Raw genomic sequence first — 20,980 nt, forward strand, 5'->3', positions numbered from 1 at the left:
AACGCTGGTTTCTTTTTTCCGTTTATCGCCGGCAAACCGTTAACTGGGGAATATTATATTCACGATGACTACGCAATCCGATGATTTGTGTTCATGGGAATATCGATTAAGCAGCCCTCGGGACCGCGCGCGAGACACTTCAACGATTTTCTATTAGCCATGGCGAGCCAATGTGATAGGCGTAACGATTTTCATTCGTGTAAACGCACCGTACGATCATTACGGAACAGCAAATATGAATTGATCGTTTATGCTCGACGAACTTAATAAAATAACCTGTTGGTCGTGAATATCTAGGTGTATTACGTTAAGCCATATGACTCGATCGGTTCAGCAACAAGAATGATTGAAACGTGAGTTAGCTATTACCGAAGACTGTGGAGTAATCTGGTGCAGTTCGCAGATGCGATTAAAGTAGAGTGTAAGTCGCGGCTGAGTGTCCTTTTTGTTTTGCTCAGTGTATTTTAGATATTGCGCGTAAGCGCTTGATGAATTATCAGTGCACCACGACCTACCCTTCCAACGGATCGAAGGCAAACAGTCTCGAAGGAAAAAAAAGGATTTCCGTTCCGCTCGTTTAATGGAATGATAGGTGCAGTTTCAGAAAAGGCGTAAATCGTCGGTGGATGACGACGCAAGCCGACGTTCTCGGAAGGACGATTATCAGAGCATGCTAAAAGATAGGTCGATCGCCGGACGTGCTTCATTAGCCACGATCGAAGAAGGATCGTACCTGCAATCCGACGGTGCTGAGTCAGCCGTAAAATTAGTCGACGCTAACGAAGGACGGTCGCACGTAAAACTATCCGAAAATTTAAATGACGTCGCGTCGACCCTGCAATCGTGCATCCAACTCCATTTAATATGGGCCAATCGCGAACCGGTTTATTGTCTTGGTGCTGCAATATTGTGTTTTTTTTTTTGGTATCGAGTTGAATGCATCTCTTATCTACTACAATTTGTGGTTGGTTAGATTAGAATTAGAATTAGAATTTAATGAAGTTATTGTTATTGGTGTTGGAAACAGTTTTATTTTGAATTGGCAGATCTTGAATTTGAATTTGAGTATGAATTTAAACTTCATTTCGGTAAATCTTACAATAAAATTTTCAAATTCTTTCGTATCAGTCATCTAGAAAGGTCAACAACAGTTTTATATAATTAAATCAATCGAGAGCGTGAAACGATCAACAAACAGATAAAAAAATATTCAAGAGGAAAGGAACATTAAACATTCTAGCAGCGCATAGAAGTTCCTTGAAACGTGAAATAGATACATAGTTGTTGATCGTTGAAGAACTGCTGGTTGCAATCAGAATCGAATATTATCTTGCGATTCATCTCTAAATATAAACATAAATAGGCAATTAACAACGCACCCACTCTCTGTAAAGCGAATCGAAAGAGGAACAAAAAGGAGTTATTAAAAGAATTCATTTGGGTCTGCGGTTTCCTACTTTCTAAATTAACACTTTCGCTAACCGATTTTTTATTTATATTGGATCGAAGCGAGCGGACAGGGAACGCATTTTGCAATCGTGTTCGGTTTCCTGCGTCATATCGCTCCATCTAAGCAATCAGGCGTTATGGAAAATCGGTCCATTCCAAAATAAATTTTAATTGTAATTGCGTTTCGCCTGCCTTCGTTAACGAACGTTGCAAACTTCCGATGAGACATCGAACGTGATCGTTCGACCGCGAGATCGGGAACGCATATCTCGTAGATCGTACAGTTGATCGATAACGCAGATCGTCGGACTGGTTTTAAAACGAAATGACCCAGTTCTCGGCGCGTGTGGTACGCGTTGCGCCAGAAAACGAGAACCACGCCGTGTCTTCGATCTTTCCTCATTTTATCGCGAGTGAAATCGAAACTTTACTATCTGCCCACAATGCTCCGCGTACCACCAGAATAGAACAAAGCGTTCTAGCAAAGAAAAATTCACGAATGTGCATTCCTACTTGGACTTCCTGTTGCCGACTCGCGTGCCTAGCTGCCTACGTTCCAATTAAGTCGGCGATGATGTAAACCGAAACACCTGTCGTAAATTGTCAAACGTAGGAGCACAGTGTGCGTCATATTTTCGATATTGAGAAAATTAATCCCTAATGCTGACACTCACGCGACTCGCGAATACTTTCCCTCTCGACATTCATTTCTGGGCTCGTGATTGATAAATATACATGTCGAAAAGTGGCACAAGTGTGTGTCATGATATTTTTTTAGCGACAAAATTATATTCGATAATTAGGTGATGTAATCTTGAATTTAAACTACCGAGATGCCTAAAATATGTTATCTTTATTGTAGGCTAGCAATGGTTTTCTTGTGGTTCAGTCAAATTTGTAAGTATCCTTGAGAAATGAGGACGCGGAGGAATAGAAAGAGACTAGAGAAATGTAGGAGTGTTAATAAGGTTATACGAAAAGTTTTTGTGATTCACGTGTGCAGGTCCCGATGATCCACGATATAAAATGTCAGAATTAATGCTTCGATATTATAAATATTCATATTATATAAATTAAACATTCAAATAACGATGTTATTAACGACGTTAATGATACTTATAAATTAAAATTTGTTCAGTTGAACAGCCGAAGTTTGTACCTGAATAACTGACTAATTATAAATATAATTATAAATATACTCGTATATTTAACTTACACTCAAAGAACCATCTATTCCATCTCACGAATTGTGAAAGCAAAATGCAGGTATGCATCATTTAAACCCATCTAGTAATTTTCGATTCTAAACATCTCAAAAGTTTCAAACGTGAAAAGTGTAAACTTCTATCGCGAGTCTCAATCTTACAATACAAGGGGTTAACAAAACGAGTCCCAATCTTCTCCAGAGCCGACGCTGTTTCCTATCCTCCGCGCAACCCAGGAAAACCGTTCGTTCGCGCGGAATGCACTCATGAGCCGCGATTTCCCTTTCAATCGGCTCGCCCTTCGCCGTTCTCGCGATCAAGAAAATTCCAGATCCGCAATTGCACAAATGTTGGCCGGGCGTTTGCGTCGGTCCGCTTTCCAGCGGTCGCCGGAATGAAAATCGAGCGGCTCGATTCGCTCCGGAGGGCGAGGGGTCGCGGAACAGAGGAAGGGGATGAGGAACGCGCTCGGGCCGGAAGGGAAAGGGCGAACTTCCCTTTGGACTCGCTGCTGCTCCGGGGGTCCCGTTCAAACGTCCCGGTAAATAGAGGGCATCCGTTGAACGATCAAAGCGCGCCGTGTAATTACGTTCCACGGGGCCACGTACCATGTGTAGGTGTGCGCGTGTAAGTACTCCCGCGCGCGCCACGCTGCGCTGTGTCGGATGGGGAGCGCTCGTTCCGCTGGCGACGTCGGACGGAATTTTAAATTTCACCTCGACCCGTTGATTTACGCGTGCCAGCCACCACGCCGCTGTTGCGATATTACGCCGGAATGGTAAATATTATAATGATAGGCTAGGGATTTGTCGCCCGGATTGCGTTCCTCGGTCCTGTTTGGCCTGTTCGATGTTTTTGAACTCGTGAATCGACGTGTTTGCTGTTGAGGATAGGTTACACTGTGGAACAAATTTTCCGGCCGTGTGGCGCGAAAGTTCCGTTCGTGGACATTTTCTTACCCTGTCCCAAAGAAAAACCGATGTCACGCTTCCCACGGGGGGGGGGGGGGGTTCTATTCAGAAATGTCTGCAAAATCCAATGGTGCACAGCAAATTCGTGCTGGCCAACCCACTTTTCGTAGAAATGTAACAGAAGTGCATACAAAGTATGCGCATCTACCTTTTTTTAAACTTTGATCGCCGTTTACAAACATTTAATGATACGCAAAATTCAAAATTTTTATAGCTACGTGATCGGACAAGTCTCCTTTATTTTTTGCGATAAAATTTAACTGCCTATCGTTTTTAGTTTTCACGTAACACTTGGTTTTCTGAAAAATTCGACCGTTTTTACAAAATCCCAGTTTTTTCGAAAACTGGACTTGACCCAGCAATTTGGTTTTCGGATTCGTATTTAGGGTAAGGAACTCTATAAGAAATACATAGTGGCTATTGCAAAAACTAACATAGGTCAAAATTTGTTCCACAGTGTTATGGGAAGGTTGGCGAAACGTTTATGTCCGGGACTGGATATTCGGGGGTTTTCGAGTTTGATTGGGAGAAGGAATTATAGTAATATATAATATTGTACTGTGTAATATTGTATATCATGGGAGTATTTTCCAATTTCCTTGTACTGCGTGTAATTTATATTATATATTTGTATTACATTATATTGGATTGTATTATGTTGTATTCTATTGTATTCAATTATATTATATTATATTATTATAATTTGTAGTACATTATACTAGTATTATAGGATCTACTAATATACAAGCAAATATTCGGGAAATGTAAAATTTTCATGGATCCTTTAAGTGGGAAAATTTGGGACTGTGAGGAGATTGCGGAACTTTTATGGAATTCATTATGTACGAACATGTTCGGAAAGTTATGAAATTCAAGATTGGATGGAGTCTGGGTGTAGTCTCGTTTTAATTTAGTGAAAGCCTTGAAGCGTTTTCGGGATGTAAGGATTTCTTCAGTCTCTGAAAAGGATCGCGGGTACAGTGGTTTAAGGATTAAAGTTCTTTAATCTTTCAGTTAGAGATATTTGACTGAAGCACAGCTCGAAGAACGAATAGTGTTAGAATTTTAATTGGTACTACGAGGGTAGAATGGCGCAAGTATAGTCGTTAAAACGACATGGATCGAAATGGGATTGCATATTTGCACAATGATAACGCTGGAGAAACGAGGCTAACAGAAGTTGGCGACGGACATCGACAATTCAAACAGGGTCACAATGAGCAATTATACAGCGGGAAATTCTTCCCCGGCTTGTCTCTCTTAATTGGACGTTTTCGTCGAGTTTGAACTTGCGTTGGGACCGTTTATGCGTCGCGAAACGAGAGTACTTCCGTTCTCGGAGCTACGGACATTTGAATAAAAATGTTAGATTACTCGCTGTCGGACGTGAAATCTGGGTCATACGGGCATAATACAGTGGTAACGTTATTAAAGTATGATAATATCCGAGCGCGATCGTTCGCCTATGAAAAAAGTGAAGCAAAATTACGATGTCTGTGACGCAAAAAAAAAATTAATTGGATGTTGAGGTTTTCCGAACCTTTGGCTCTTACTTTCGTGCTACCCGACTAACGAGTTCAGAAGCTTTCGAAAAATATAATTTATTCGAAGAACAGGATTGCAAACGGTGTATTAAGTTTCATCATCTTGACATATAACATTGAAATTGTTCATTTATGTTTAAACATTCTTAGAATTTGAAATCCTTTTGAACATCGAATTGAAATTCGAATTCAGATATCTGCACTTTGAGATTTAAGTTGAAATTTAGATGTGCAAATTCGAATGCAACATTGACTGTTGGAATTTAAATTCAAATTCAAATTTAAGCGTGAAAACTCGAATTGACCGATAAAATTTCAATTTCAATTTAAACATTCTGGAAGTCGTATTCCAATTTCCATTATCCTACAGTTTCTTAATGCAGGACAAATGAAAAATGTTCCTTTCGTGGTCAGGTAGCAGTGTCAGGCTCACACGGAAACCATGCAGAAATAAATATCTGTTGCGCGTTACGGTCGCGCGGTCTCGTTCTCGAGGGAAAGGACCCGGAACCGGAAACAAAGCGCCGATGAAATTTAAAAGATCTATGTTCCTCGAAGGAGGAAGTAACCCGATCGCCCGACACGTTACACATCGATCGGCAGTGTTTCTCCACGGGAAAACCGGTCGCGGGAATGTCGCTTCATAATGGGCACACGGATACACGCGGGCGCGGCATGTGAATGAGATTGACAATAAGCGTCGTAACGAGGTCATAGTACAAATTGGACTAAACTGCGTCCTTAAACTTTCGCGTTTCCTTCTTAATCTTGATCTGAAAAAATGCTCCCGTTACCGGTATGTACTTTGCTTAACGATACTACAATGTTATGCAGTTTTTATAAATTATAATGTCACAATACGGGATGATTTAATTTATTATATTCAGAATTAAAAAATCAGGTATTAATAAATCGTTAAATTGTTTCATCGTGAAACGTTGAATTTAAGAAAAGAATGATTGGAAATGGCTTTAATTGAAACCGTTTTTACTTTGTAAGAATCTGTTCTTATGAAGGAACTTTTACAAAAAATATTCACATGCGGTACATACTTAAATGTACTTTCCGAGCAGCTTACGTAAAACACTGTCGTGCGCTAGCGATATTCCACGGATTATTTTTACGATCCCCCTTGAATTATTCATAAAATTCATCTTACGCTATTAAGCTTCATTCAGGTTTAAATTATTTTTTAACGCCATTATGAAATTATTCAAATTTCCTGGGGATGAGTCGTGATGCCTGGACGAGCGAAATTGACCATTTAGAGGGTTGTACACTTACCGTATGATTTCTTTTATAATATTACTTGTCGAAACTATTTTATTCTTTAATAATTTACTAGAAATAAAAAGGAATTACACCTATATTCACTCTCACTTTAATTCCAACTGAGCTGGGTTAAATCTGACCCAACATAAGATTTGTTTACCTGCAGATTATAAAACTAATTTTTCTTATCACATTTTTCTGGAAATATTTTTTCTACTATGTATTAGTATTATAATACTAATAGTATATTCTGGTATTCGATACTAGCATCTACGATATGATAGTGACATGTTCCAGTGTTTAGTGCTAGTGTCTACAATATGATACTGGTACCTTCCATTATTTAGCTCTAGTATCGACTACATTGCGCTGGAATATTCTAGTATCTAGTACTAATATCTACGATATGGTACTACTATATTCTAGTATTTAGCACCTACCAGTATTTAGCTAGTAACTATAGCTATAACTACTATATCTAGTATTTAGCACATGCTAGCACCTACCAGTATTTAGCTAGTAACTATAGCTATAACTACTATATCTAGTGTTTAGCACATGCTAGCACCTACCAGTATAGTAGGTACTAGTATATATGGATATTTATATTATACCTGTATTATGATGCCATTAACATTTGCCAATTCCTCTTTAAAATGTTCATCACGAGTTTGCCGTGATATTACTAGACGAGGGGTTAAAAAGCTTGTCGGTGCATCGGTACGGTAGTGACGCACGATACCAGGGGTAAAAATGCTGCCTATTACGTAAAGAACACGAGTCTCGAGCGGTCGATTACGTGGGCAGCCTATCTGGCCTCGTATGCGCACCGATGGAAAAACGACACACGCGAGCGTGCAATATGCATCGTGTAACATCGAACGAGTATACGTGATCGTTCGAGCGTAACGTTCCGCGGGAATGTTTATATACGCGTTTAAGATCGCGGATGTATGAGTACCGAGAGGTTCTTTAAGTACTTACGTACCATTTACATCCTATCTAGCCACTGGAAGCAGTAATTGGCTACGAGATAGTAGGACGGCCGCTTTCTCGAAAATCCCAGCAGCCACAGTTCAAAACTATTGGGCCTCAGAACCGTGGTTGGATTAATAGTGATCGTCAGGATTTCTGTGAAACTGCGTCTACGGGTGACGGTACTCGATCGTTTAGAAATATTTCTACGAATTTAGTCGAGTTCAACCTGGAATTCGTATTGATGATATTTGAATTTGAATTCTACATTAGCTATTGATATTTGAGTTTCAATTTCAATTTGAAACCAACCGTTATTATTTAAATTTTAATTCGAATTAATGTTTAACCGTCGACATTCGAATCTGTATCGAAAGTTGCACAGTTCGTTTCCAAATGTTTTCATTGCCTCACTAATTCCATGCGTAACCAATAACGATTTAAACACCTATGACTGCGTTTATTCATAATATTCATCGATCTCGGATGATCTTCACAAAATTCTTCCTATAGAATCACTTATCCTAGCGTCACTTAATAAGTATTCAATATAGAAACATTTTCGCTAATTATATTTGCGACTTATGAGCAATCGTTAAGCGATACACATCAATGATCCTTAACTTAAATATAATAAATAAATAAATTACATAAATAACAGTGAACGATAAGGGCTGCCCGCCGTCTTATCCATGTTATGTTTCGTTCTCATCGTCTCTTTCCAAAATCGGCGATTCTGTGGGAGGTTCGGTTGGCCATTTTCCTACGGTAGCCGCCGGATCGATAGTGGACGGCGGATCAGTGATAACGATCGGACCAAGGGGTTCCACCGTTTGTTCTTCCTCTTTTATAACATCTTTATCCTTATTGTCTAGATTCTGAGAACCCTCGGTTACTTCTGGTTTGATTAGTATCATCTGTGGCTTCGTTTCCGAATCACTTGAATCTGGCAATGGCGGTATTAGGTCCGTGGATGGTACCATCGTTTTAATTTGGCACTGGCGTCCCATGTAGCCGAGAGGACAGATACACCTGTAATGAAATTGAATTAATACTTAAAGGAGATTCATCGATAAATATATTTCCCTTACTTTCTATACTTTTTAGTTTAACAGAAACATTTCAATGTATCTAATTAATGAATACTTATGCAACATTAATATTCATACATAATAAATCTATAGTCATTTGCATGTACATTTTATATTATGCTAATCATGGAAGTTTACATAAATATTGAGTCGGAGTTGACATAATTGTTGCATAATCTTCATGAGAAAGACGTAACATTATTAATTTATGAATATATTGACGGTCACATGAACAATATATCTGTATTATAACCAGTAATCATCAGTTGTTAAATAAATCATTTATATATCTAATCAATTATAATAACTGTCAGTTATTAACAAACCATTCCAAGAAGTGAGTAGATAAAGATGATTACATAGTACCTATTTGTAGGTATTGTGATCTGATTAAATTGAAGTTATCGACGGCGTTAATACGAATAGGAGAAAGGTTTACCTGTAATTGCCATCCTCCTTTGTCATGCTGATACAAGTCGCGTTGTTGCGACAGGTTCCAGGATTCTCTTCGCAATAGGTAAGTTTCTCGTTGCAAAGATCACCTGCCCATCCAGGCTCGCAGCGACACTCCCATGGTCGTTTGCAGCTCCCGTGAACGCATCCAGGATAGGAGACGCATTCGGTGCAGTTTGGACCTGTCCATCCTACGCGACATCTACATGTTCCTGGGCGACGACAGCTACCGTGTTCTCGGCTGCATCCTTGAGAACAAATTGCTGCAGAAAGAACGATCACATTTAAATGGATAAAGTAAACTTTAGTTCTGAACTGGTGAATCAATTATACTAGGACTGTGTACCTAATAAACAATAGCTATTATATACTTGGTTGCATTTCTGCAAGTGAAACATCGCTCAAACATAAACATTATTAAAAGATAAGTGACAAAAAAAAAACGGGAAATTGGAATCAGTGCATTTTAAGAGTTAATTGGTTACTTAGGATACTGAGTTCAATTGTATGTAGGCAGAATTAATGAATTAACCCCTTAACTTGTACGCTCGAGTTAATTCGAGCGCGCTAAACAGGCGAAACTGTGCACGCTCGAGATAATTCGAGCGGCGTTGTATTTTATGCTGCTATAATTTTTCACACTCGAATATAATCGAGAATTGAAAATAACAATGTGAAAGCAAAGAAAAGAAATCGTTTTATTGATATTTATCATTTACATGGGATTGTAAGCTATAACACTTATTTATTCAAGAATAAAATGTAGCCTTTCTCCATGGACCAAAAGCGCAGTATATCAAAATTGTTTTTTTTGGCCGGTTTTTTTTAAAAAAAAACTGTGCGTTAAGGAGTTAATGATGACGATTTATAGTTTCGCTTGAAACTATTTTTAGAAATATAGATCGGGCATATTGTAGTACTTTAGATATTTTATTCTGAAGACTGAATTGTTTACAAGCTAAAGTGACCAACTTTACTTGTTGGAATTTTTCCGTCTTCGTTATAAATACACGAAAATCCACAGTCCACTCGTGACATTTAACCATTACATTGTAAAAGCAGAATTCACTTACGTGTCTGGCAAAGGAGCCCAGTCCATCCAGGCTCGCAGCGACATTCGAGTGGTCCTTGACACGTTCCGTGCAAACATCCTGGTAAAACAGCGCACTGTTTGCACTTCGGTCCTTGCCAGCCCAGACGACACCTGCGGAAAGTCGATTAACAAATCAAACAACCCGATTAACGAATTCTTTGTCCGTATATATTCGTTCGTAATTAGAGCGGACCACCGCATTCGCTATTCCGCCAATTTATAACCATAATTCGAACGATTATCTAGAAGCAGAATGCAATGTTGCAATAGACAGTCGAATTACGTTCATGCTGCGATATTGTCCTCTATTTACGGAAGATTGATTTTAAAGTACTCGTAAAACGAAACGGATACCGAATAAGTATTACGAAGGTACAACTGATTGGAAGAAACATAAAACAAATTAAAAATCAATGCTCGGGAAATCCGATCTTAATGAATGTCCTGTTACAGAGCATAATGTGATGCAAGGTGTTTCGCAAAGTACGACATTGGTCTGACCGATGGTTGAAGGCTCGAGTGATTTTCATTAAAAGGAAAGGCTTCAACATGAAAGATACATCGAATTCGAAACAACCAGTGCACAGGAATCGATGCGAATAAATTGAATCACGTGTTTGTCCGTTATCCGTTCTACTTCTTACAAAACATCAAGTCATCCTTCTTTACTTTACAAATTTTCTCTCACAAGGTAGCGTCAAATTTCCATAAAACATAAAAACTATTCACTTGAAAAGCTTCAACAATATCCTCGCACGATTTGTCTTTAACCAAAGACATAAGAAATGAATATGAATTTCCATCAGATTTTTCTTTCTCCACTTTCCTGAAATCCGTATTCAGGAAAGCCTATCGACACTAATTGCTCACTTATCGATGCAAGTTACAAGACCTTCATTACAATCCTCCGTTACGATTCCGATCGACTATCCAGTTACAAGCGAGACGGGGACGCGGGACGAGTCGTTTTCGGTGGAATCCGCGTTCATTGAAAATCGGCGCGTGACAGTTCAGCGGAAAAGCGGCGTTCCGGGGCTGACGTCCTCGCCCGGCCTAAATTGCCGGGTCCGGGGAACGTTAATGGAACGAGGGGTTTCATTGCTTCGATCCGCCGCTACCGGGTTTGATAACCGCTCATTACCTTAACAGTATGCTGCGTTTACACCAGCCGAACGAATCTTCGTTCGCTCCCCAGTTTTTACAAATTCGTTTTCGTTCGATGTGGACGGTAATCAAGGGAATATTCTTGTGGTTTAACTCTTCGATGGTTTCGATGGTAAAATTGCTTCAGAGATCGTGTACTTGAGAAATAGTAGCTTAACAATAAAACTACCGGGTCGGTCAAATTGACCCATTTTAGAACTTTTTGTTTGCAAGTATTTATATTGATACACGGCTTTTGGAAAACATTGTAAAATCATATTGTAATTTTTATAAAAATGTGAAGGTAAGTAACTCCAATTGCTTGGTAGTTTTACTGCTAAAATCTGCTGGAATGTTAATTTTTGCAAAGGGACTGCACAAATATATAATATTAACCAGTTAACTGTGTTTGACGAGTATGCAAGTCATCGTAAAGCTTGACATGATACTCATTCTTTCAGCGATGAATTCTTTATTTTTTCACATAAACATGTAATTCTTCTTTGTTTTGCTTTGATATTTCATTAAAATATACTCTACGTGCATTCGTCCTGCGTTCGATGAGTACACGCTCCATTTTTTTATTTTATTGCGCGCAGAACGAGAGGTTTCTCCAACTAAATTCCACAGTTATCTGGTTAAGTAACATCTAATATTTGTGATCATGTTCTACAATACTTCTATTTAAGAGTACTTTGAATTGTATCTTTCAGATCCGAACGTTAACCCCGTAGCTGTAGAATTTTCTCGATACACAGTGGTATTCGCGAACTTCAAATGAGGTAATCGTCTTATTCCCATTATGAATATGAAATTGTTGTCGTCTAATTCTTACCAACGAAAGCTTTTCATTTCACAGGAAAACTAAATCATACTTTTGAACTTAAAGAAACGAATACTATTCAATACTGCTTGTCACGAATTCGTCGTGTCCGTATATGTGAACGTACATATCACCGTTTGCTTTTAGAATCAGAGCATTAAAAACTATTCTATAAATAAAACATTCCTTCGACTAAAGTATCTTTTTTCAGAATCGAGTAAGTATCAATGAAAGCTATGAATTCCAAATAAGTCACCAATCAACATGTCAAGAAAATCAATCTTCCCTTTCATCTTCGTTCATTCATTCATCATCTATTTTACTGATCCTCGTTGCAATTATTGGATACACATACATCCTCATTAAATGAACATTTTGAATATTATTAAATATGCTTGAGTAAATTAAAAACAGTTAAATCAATAACTCACATAGATAACGTTAAATAGTGGACTATTATTTTGGAATTCACAACTTTAATGATCAAGAACGAACGAATGCTATTTTACACTCAAATTTGATTAGACTATAGAACAAACACTCGCTCGGCCGGTGTAAACGCAGCATTACGCGTTTTACCTGCACTCGCCGGGCTTTTCGCAGTATCCTTGGCTGCCCAGGCAATCGGAAGCGCAGATCGGCTCCGAACAGAACATGCCTTTCCATCCCGGGTCGCAAGAGCACTCGAAGCTCACGTTACAGCTGAAAGTGAAAATCCACTAGCGTCAGAGTCCTGCGGGTGGATGGGATTACCGCTCTTTCCGAACGGGAACGGGCGCGGTTTCGTGTTACCCGGAAATTAGGTTCACCGACGGCCAAGGTGAAATCGGTATCCCATTTAGACGCTGCCAGACACGTTTTTCTTGGGCAACGCTACGGATTAAACGAACCGTGCCGCGGCTGTTTAGACGGCGACGAATCTGCGGTCGGTTTCAGGAAATCGTACCTATCGCGTGACGCTAAAACTCGCGCGGAAAATGTTATCGGGTTGCTATACGAACGTGTTAACGTATTCTATTTTTTTTTTAGATCGACGTAGCTTTTGGTAGATCACAATGTTTCTAGAGCTGTGGTAAGAACACGATGGAATTGGAAATTACTAGGATAAAGGAACGCGTTAGATAATTCTTGTTATTGTATTAATTTTACCGTAAGTTTTGTTACTTTAATTGTTATTTGAATTATTGCTCGAGTAACCGACTGATCATGCGGATCTGAGTATTTACATGACCCACATGCTGATAATGAGTCACCAGCTATACGGGTGAGATTCTGTATGTGTACAGTGGGTCATTGGTCTTGAATATATTAACATTTCTTTTTTGAATATTTTATGCGATACAGATGAACGGAATTTTTATAAGTGTATTTGGTAGTGTACACTGGTTTATCGGTACGTAGTATATTTTGTCAGGTTAGCACTTTAGAGAAAAATAATTAGATTTCTAATTTCTCATAAAGTATCTCGAAGCTCTAAATAAAACTAATTACTTTGAAACTTTCAATTTTTTATAAAGTTTCGAGATATTTTCTCATTCGTCGTCTTTCAATTTGAATGGGAATACTGTGAGTTTGTAGAAGCTAGTAAAATCGTTGTTGACACAAAGGTAAATGTTCCTCGTTATTGCGAAATTGGATTCACTGATTGCCAAGGTGAAATCAGTGTCCGATTCGCGTTAGAAGCAGTTGGATGCGTTTTTCTCGGGTGATACGGATTAAACGGACCGTGCCTGGCTCGTTAGCCGTCAGCCGCCAGCGGCGAATCCTGCGGTCGCTTTCAGGAAATTGTATCGCGTCGCGTAACGACGGAACCCGCAACATTTATAAAATGTTCCGAGCGGACTACGTGTCTTTATGTATTTATTAAAATCCGTGGAAAGCGAGAGAACGTCCATCTTGACGAAGAGTAATGGCAGTTCCGCTTTATATTTACCATAAAGAATCTTTCACACGCAGGAAAAAAGTTTTCCTTACTCTGGATTTTTTTCAAATGATCTATGAAAACGGGAATTTGCATAAAGATCCACTGTCTACTTGATAAATTGCTTGAGCAGTGTGTTAACGTTTCTTTCTAAATTTCGTGGAAAGGATAAACGATTTTAATCAGCACACCTTTTGAAATTGACACTTGAAATAAAAGTGCTGGCCTGATAGCTTTAATATTAAACCCTTTAACCTACAATATCGTGTCAGAGTCGTGATAATAATTTTAAACTGAATTTGAGAGGTCTAAGTGTTATTTATTGTTATTTATTTATTTAAATATAAATTAAATATGACTTTTCTACTATCAATCGTTAAGCTTTGGAGTAAACGCAGCTGTAGATTAAGCATGAAATTTGTTTCGTTTCCTAATGAATTATTAACGATGAAGTAGTTGTATCGATCATAGTTGCGAAATAAATCATAAGGCAAGGGATTAATCTGATCTCGAGTTTTTTAAATATTTCTTCTTCCGCCATTTTTGAAGTAAATAATATCAAGAAGATATATTGTATACAGATTATATTACTAGTTTATAGAAGAAAATAGTAAAGAAGTTACTTTTACACCTTCTGAGCAACGCTCGAGGCACGTCTTGTGTCGTTACAATCGTGAAATCGTGAATGTTAACGACCAATCGCGAAAACGACGCGTGTAATAAGAGAAATTCAACTTGGAATACGTTTCTTGTATTGATTATTGTGTTCTTTACTCGGTTTCAGATGACAAATACGGCTGATTGCCTCGTCGATCAATCAGCGGAACGATTTCGTTCACGGTTCCCTTCTGTTCTTCGTTTTAGCCCGTTGGCGGTACGCGCAGAGAGAAAAAAATATGGAAAAAAAGAAGAAAGAACACCATCGAAATGACAAGTTACCTGCCGTGCTGACATCCCGGCAGAGCCACACACTTGTCGCACAGCTCGCCATAGAAGCCCAATTTGCAGCGACATTCGCCGGGTCGACGGCAGTAACCCTGAAGAGGGTCGCAGCCCTTCCGACAGATTGGCACGTCGCACAAATCGCCGGTCCATCCTGGATCGAACGGGAAAAAGAGGAAAGAAGTGAACGCGTGAACCGTGCAAAGTCCATATCATTAGTTTTTGATTGTGCTATACGTAGGTATTGTATAGTACTATCTTGTAGATATAAATAACTATGTAATATTGTTTATAATTATATATATTATATTATATTATATATATTGTATTATCCTTTTACGCATTCTCTCTCTCTCTCTCTCTCTCTCTCTCTCTCTCACACGCTCCTTTTTTATGTTTCTCCTCTTACCTGGTAAGCATTTTACTTCGCCAGCCTCGTCGCAAACGTAGTGCGAGTTCGGGTGCTGAGAAGCAGGTATCTCACAGGCTTGTTTTTTCCATTTAGGAACGTACCTGGTGGATAACAGTATTCGCTAATTACTTCTTGGACATCAGCGGAAAGATAAGTTGACAGATTGCGTGTTAATAATAGGAACAGTTGGATCTCGGTTTAGTTAATTGAAGAATGGATTATTAGAATACGCGGAATGGTGGAACGGATGGTAATTGGATAACGAGTGGAGAATTGTTGGAGCAAATTAGTAATTAGGATAATTGCGCTCGTTAGATAGCAGGAAAGTTCGGTTGAATAGATTTGTTGATAAGAAAGTTTCATCAGATTTTCCATCGGGTATATAAAAGGATTGCGTGTAGTGACTTGAATGATAATTCAATTGGGAAAGTCCTATGATATCATCAGAACTTTCGTGACACTTGGGTTGCCAGTGGCGACATAAAATGTCCGACATCTTATTTACCGTTGCGAGTACAGAAAATAGGATTAAAACGAAAAGTGTTATCATTTAGACTTGAAAATTTATGTATCCGTAACAGTTCGATGGAATTAATGGCAGGTGAGTCATGATCTAAATTCTGTCTTGTGATCTACATCTTTCATAAAGCAGATTTATATTAAAAACTTTACTAAAATAAACAATTTTTGATGAAAAATATGAAACCTATGAGAAGTTAAGTTAACTTTAATAGGTGAAAATTAGAAAATATCTCACAAAACCGAGAACTGTCACTTTATGACGAACAAGAGAATTATTAAAGATCCTAGTTTCACGAAAATTTAATCGATCTCCTTATACCACTAAACAGAGTAAAATTACAACAAAAAATATACTTTACAAGAATAGGTCGTAAAACTTTCCGAAGTCTCTACTCACAAGCCAAGAACATTCCCACGCAACGAACAGACAAAAAAAACCCAATCCTATCCAATGAATTCAATTTATTCCTTCACCTCAACAATACCAGTATCAAACCATTAAAAAAACACTTAAAAAATTGCCAACCTCTTTGCTCATACATCACATATACTGTTCAATAAACATCCGTGCACCTGGTATTAGCCTTGAAGTGCTACAATCAATCTCTCAAACTCTTGACGAATTCTAAATCAACGTAAACCGTAAACCAAACCCTAAACTACCCATAACTTCCACGATCGTACACTATACCATAACCGAAGATTACATAAAATCTCAACAGTACAACGTCTAAGACACAAAATTAAACGAAAATTTTGGGCGATCTGAAGTCCCGACCGTAGTACTTAATGGTTAAACACGCACCAAACAGCCATAAGGACCAAGAAATTTCGCGTGAAGGGACTGACCGAACGAGACCGCGCGCGACGTTCGGGAGTCCGAGCACGCGAACAATCGTATCAAAAAAGTAATTGGCGGTACCTGGGTCCAGCCGCGAATCCAAAAGGCAGCGCGCCGAGTCCGAGGACAGCTGTCACACCGACGGAAGGGCCATTGTTCAACGTGCCCAGTTCACCGGAGCCAATTAGGAGGCTGAGACAGGCGACCAGCAGTATCATCTTTGCTTGACTACCGAGTCAAGACTGAGGACGACCGCGTCCAAGGCGAAGCCTTGGATAACGGGACCTTGTTCGAGGTCACGGCACACTTTTTCATCCAGGCTGGCCGCGCCTCCGTGCCCGGGCGCGTGAAACACACACGCGCGTACACGCCGCCATGTGTGTTGCCCGGTGTACACGCACGGTCACCGACAAGCCCAGTTTTTTCGTCGACTCACGACGAGTTTATTATTCGCTTGGGAAAGTTCAATGCACCTCTTCGGCGTAGCCGAGCGGTGGCATTCCCCTCGCGACCGCGAGCGGAGCTCGCGGAAAGGAAATGGCCGTTCCTGGAACTTTCTCGGGAGGATAACGTAAGCCTCCTTTTGCGCCCATGGAATTCCGGAGTATTCCCCCGGGCGAATCGGCCATTAGTTTACTACCGGTTCTGACCATCGAATAACAGTTCTCCGATTTTAAGCTTCTCTTTTCTTTCCTTTTTTTAGGTGGTAATTGGGAGGACAAACGCACTTGAGTTTGTCTGAAGATTGCTGGGATTGATCTAGCGGCGGCTGCCATTTTGTTGGAAGGATTGTGAAGCCTGGGAACGATGTGCTGTTACTTGAAAGTGGTTAATTTTTCCCACTGATATTTTCTAATATTTTGGTGCTTGCCTCGCAATTGTGAAACTAAGAGATAGAACGGAATAGGCAGTTTTCATGGACCTTATGATACTGGGGTAACGAGAATGTTATTGTTTTGTTTCTATTAATTTCATAATATGAAAGTTTCATCTTTTGAAAATATACCGGTGTTAGTATTACTTAGTGTTCGAATTTTAAGGGAATTAGAAGTGAAATTTGAATTTGAGTGTCGAATGGAACTCGGTGGACGTTTGCTTTTCTATGAACTTAGTGCATCTTTTAACAAAGAAGTATACTTGCGTATAATTTCAAAGGATTCCTACAAAGCGTCTAGTCTTACCATAATCTGGAGTAAATCCATTCGACGTAGGACGACAGATCTTTTCGAATTTTGAATGAAAAGTTCTGACTAATCCTCGTCATTCAGTTTGGTTCGTGGAACTAGGGCTAGGATCATCGACAAAAGAAGTATTTAAAATGCTAACAATATACAGGATCAAAGGTGAAGCCCTAAGGTTGTACAATTTATTGGAAAAATGGTAACAAGGTTCGATTCAGGTCAGCATTCTTGTATTTACGAGAGATATTGTTATCAGACGTATCTTTATTAATCGTTTAAAGACTATGTACAAGCTTCAACGCTACTATTTACAAATAAATACAGAGGTCAGACGCCATTTTCGGGTGACGTTCGTCTTTCACGATGATAGGAACTTTTTTACAGTCTGTTCGTTGCGCGTTTGAGCAAGAATTTATTTACTACTCTTATCACGTAGAAAAATATCTCGTTCGTTAGTCTGTACATTTCCTGCTTCAAAGACTGCCGCGACTATTTATTATTTATTTCTAATCTCTACTGAGGTTCTTAAGTTCTTTTGCACACTCCTTCGGTTAGACGTTGATTCCATCTCTTCCGTTCACGGTTATTGACGTCTCTATGGAACGCTTACATGATTTGAACAACTATTTTACATCATTATTTAACCTACTTACATCTACGATCAAATTTACACTCACTGACGAATCGATCTCCTCGAAAAAGCCACGAGAATTTTTAGTATTTGCCATATTAAGATAAAAACTGCTTCTTCGATTCTCTGTTAGCAATTACTAAGCAGGAAAAATTCATCAATTTTGTAGCATCAAGTGTAACAATTCAGCCCAAAATACTAGCGAACTTTCCCAAGAGATCAATTCAGTCATTTGTACATCGATCATGACAATAATCCAGCCACAATCCTCCTCCCTCATCTCTCTCCTCCAAAGTTAGCTTCTCGAAGCTGAAAGTATCCCTGAGTAAATCATCGTCACCAACGATACGCAATCATTATCACCAATCAAACTTCTTCCACCTCAACGGTCTTCCTCTTCCTGCAAATCTTCACTATGCCAACGACCACTACCAAGAAAGCTGCGGAAACGGACGCCGCAAAGATGTCCCAAGGGTAGAGATCAGGTAGAAAATTGGTCTCAATCTTCTCTGCTTGAACAGAAGTGGGCCTGGTGTCTACTTCGATGGGGAAGCTTCCTGGTCCATCGTTGGAAGCAATTCTAACGAGGTACTTAGTGCCAGGTAGCAAAGAGATCTGTGCTGAATTCGAGTCTGCCACTTGGTTCCCCATTAGACCTCCAGTCTCCGGTTCCCAGGAGACTATGTAAGCTTCCTTGTTGCCTGATTGATCTCTGTCTGCTCGATCGTTGTATGCACTGCTCGTGGAAGGAGTATTATCAGCTTCCAGTGAATCGTCAGCTCGATCGTCTTTCCTTCTGAAGAAGAATCTTCTAAATATGTCCTCCGAGATCTGAGAGTCCTCTTGACTTCTCCATTCAGCGAGAACTTTTTCTCCATATTTTTCTAGAAAGAATTGCCTCACTCGATTGTTGAACCTCACTTGCTCCAAGGCTCTCTGCTTCTGCAACTGGGTCTGAACGTCTTTCCAGGAGATGGTTGCTTCATACAGAGGTCCTTCTTTCAAGGACTCCAGCTTTGGAACCCATTCCTGCCAACTGTAGTGCTTCACTCCGTCTTCGACCGCTACGATGATCCAGGTGTCTGGTCTCAAGTTTGGCACATGGTCACCTGGGTAGTATCCATCTACTTGCCATTGTTTGTATAGTTTACGCATCACTACTGCCACGTCGAATTTGTCCAGGTTGATGGGAGCCTTCCTTGGCGCTGATAGCATTGATGGCAAATACTTTTCTTCTACCCTGGTCTTACGGAAGTTGCAGGCTGTCTGGCAAGCTGGACACTGGAAGACGAAGATTAAGTTAGTATTGTTCAAGATTCTTTGTAAGTATGTAAATAATATTTATATTGAGATACTCGTATTGGCTAGGAGAGGTTGATTAGACTGCCCATTGTATGCATGTACAATGCACATAGTTCCTTGAGGCTTAGTAATATCAAAAGTTTAAGAATGTTTAATAATAGCCTCTTCCCATTTCAAATTTCAAGGATCTTCGATTCTTCTTTAGAGAATTCTGCTTAATTCTAATTCAATTTTACAAATTATCCCACGAAGACTTGTACACGACAGATAAACAAACTATGTCATCTAAAATAAATCTTCCCCAAAATCCGGTTTAAAGTCTCTTGAACAGAAGTTTACAACCCACTGCTATCTAAAGCTCATTGTTGCTCGACGCTCATCCTATTATCCGTCTTAATGCAATTTCCCTTTCTGTCGCTATCAAACGGTAGGAATCACGAAGGTCTCGTAATTATCTATCCCTAACATTGGTCGTCCGGGAAGGTGCATTAGAGGATCATAATTAACGATCAACCTAAAAGAGACATTCCGTTATCCACGAGAAATCATGCGTCGAAGAAGGATAGATCGAAAGGAGCTTCAATCTAAACATTCACCGTAAAGTTGGTAGCTGCCCAAATATTTGAAAAAGATTTCTATCTTCCGAGGGTCGATACATCGAAAGTGGCTACGCTTCGAGCATCATTCCACGGTGGAACAGGTCGGCGTTCTGTGAAAAGCGACAGGTAGCCGTTTCTCAGGATTTTCTCCCGCGACCGAAAGACCTTTCTTCTTCTTTTTTGTGCCGCAGGCCGCTGTTCAACGATTACCCCCGGCCGCCCGCCCGCCCGCTCGCTCGCCACCGCCCTGGCCTTTGAGATCCTTGAAGTTAAGGGATTTTTCTCGCGCTTCATCGATTCGAATTTTCCGCCGGTTCGATACGCTCCGGGATTCGACACGGGCAACTTTAAACTCGGTTTACCTGAACGAATGGGCTCCGAGAAAATAGAAGGTTCGGCTGCGTTGGCTTCTCGAAGACTACCGGTGTGCGTCTTCTTTCGTAATGTTTCAAGTGTCTTTGTAATTTAGATTGAAAAAGTAATATTGACATTTTCAGTCGCGCTTTCTTGCGTTTATCGCGTTAACTAAACATCTAAGATCTGGATCTTAGATCTAGACGGATTCTTTATCAGAGAATTCTAGAAATAAATTAAATTCACTTTCCATTTT

General features: G+C 39.6%; 2 protein-coding genes across 2 annotated transcripts in view; both read right to left on the reverse strand.

Annotated features, from left to right (window-relative positions):
- Positions 1 to 7,971: 7,971 nt before the first annotated feature.
- LOC116429458 (uncharacterized) lies at positions 7,972 to 16,899 on the reverse strand. The gene is made up of 7 exons (XM_031982435.2): positions 16,739 to 16,899; positions 15,292 to 15,395; positions 14,880 to 15,036; positions 12,599 to 12,721; positions 10,034 to 10,164; positions 8,947 to 9,223; positions 7,972 to 8,448 (listed from the first exon to the last, which is right to left on the reverse strand). The coding sequence occupies exons 1-7, from the start codon at positions 16,873 to 16,875 to the stop codon at positions 8,112 to 8,114; spliced, it is 1,266 nt and encodes a 421-aa protein (XP_031838295.1). The 5' UTR covers positions 16,876 to 16,899; the 3' UTR covers positions 7,972 to 8,111.
- A 1,271-nt stretch (positions 16,900 to 18,170) lies between these two features.
- Positions 18,171 to 20,980, reverse strand: part of LOC116429470 (uncharacterized) — a 9,890-nt gene continuing 7,080 nt past the window's right edge. The window contains exon 3 of the mRNA XM_031982463.2: positions 18,171 to 19,750. Within this exon, the coding sequence (XP_031838323.1) occupies positions 18,836 to 19,750 (915 nt within the window). The 3' untranslated portion in view covers positions 18,171 to 18,835. The remainder of the gene's footprint in view (positions 19,751 to 20,980) is intronic.

This window comes from Nomia melanderi, chromosome 3 (genome assembly GCF_051020985.1).
Source record: "Nomia melanderi isolate GNS246 chromosome 3, iyNomMela1, whole genome shotgun sequence".
Lineage (NCBI taxonomy): Eukaryota > Metazoa > Arthropoda > Insecta > Hymenoptera > Halictidae > Nomia > Nomia melanderi.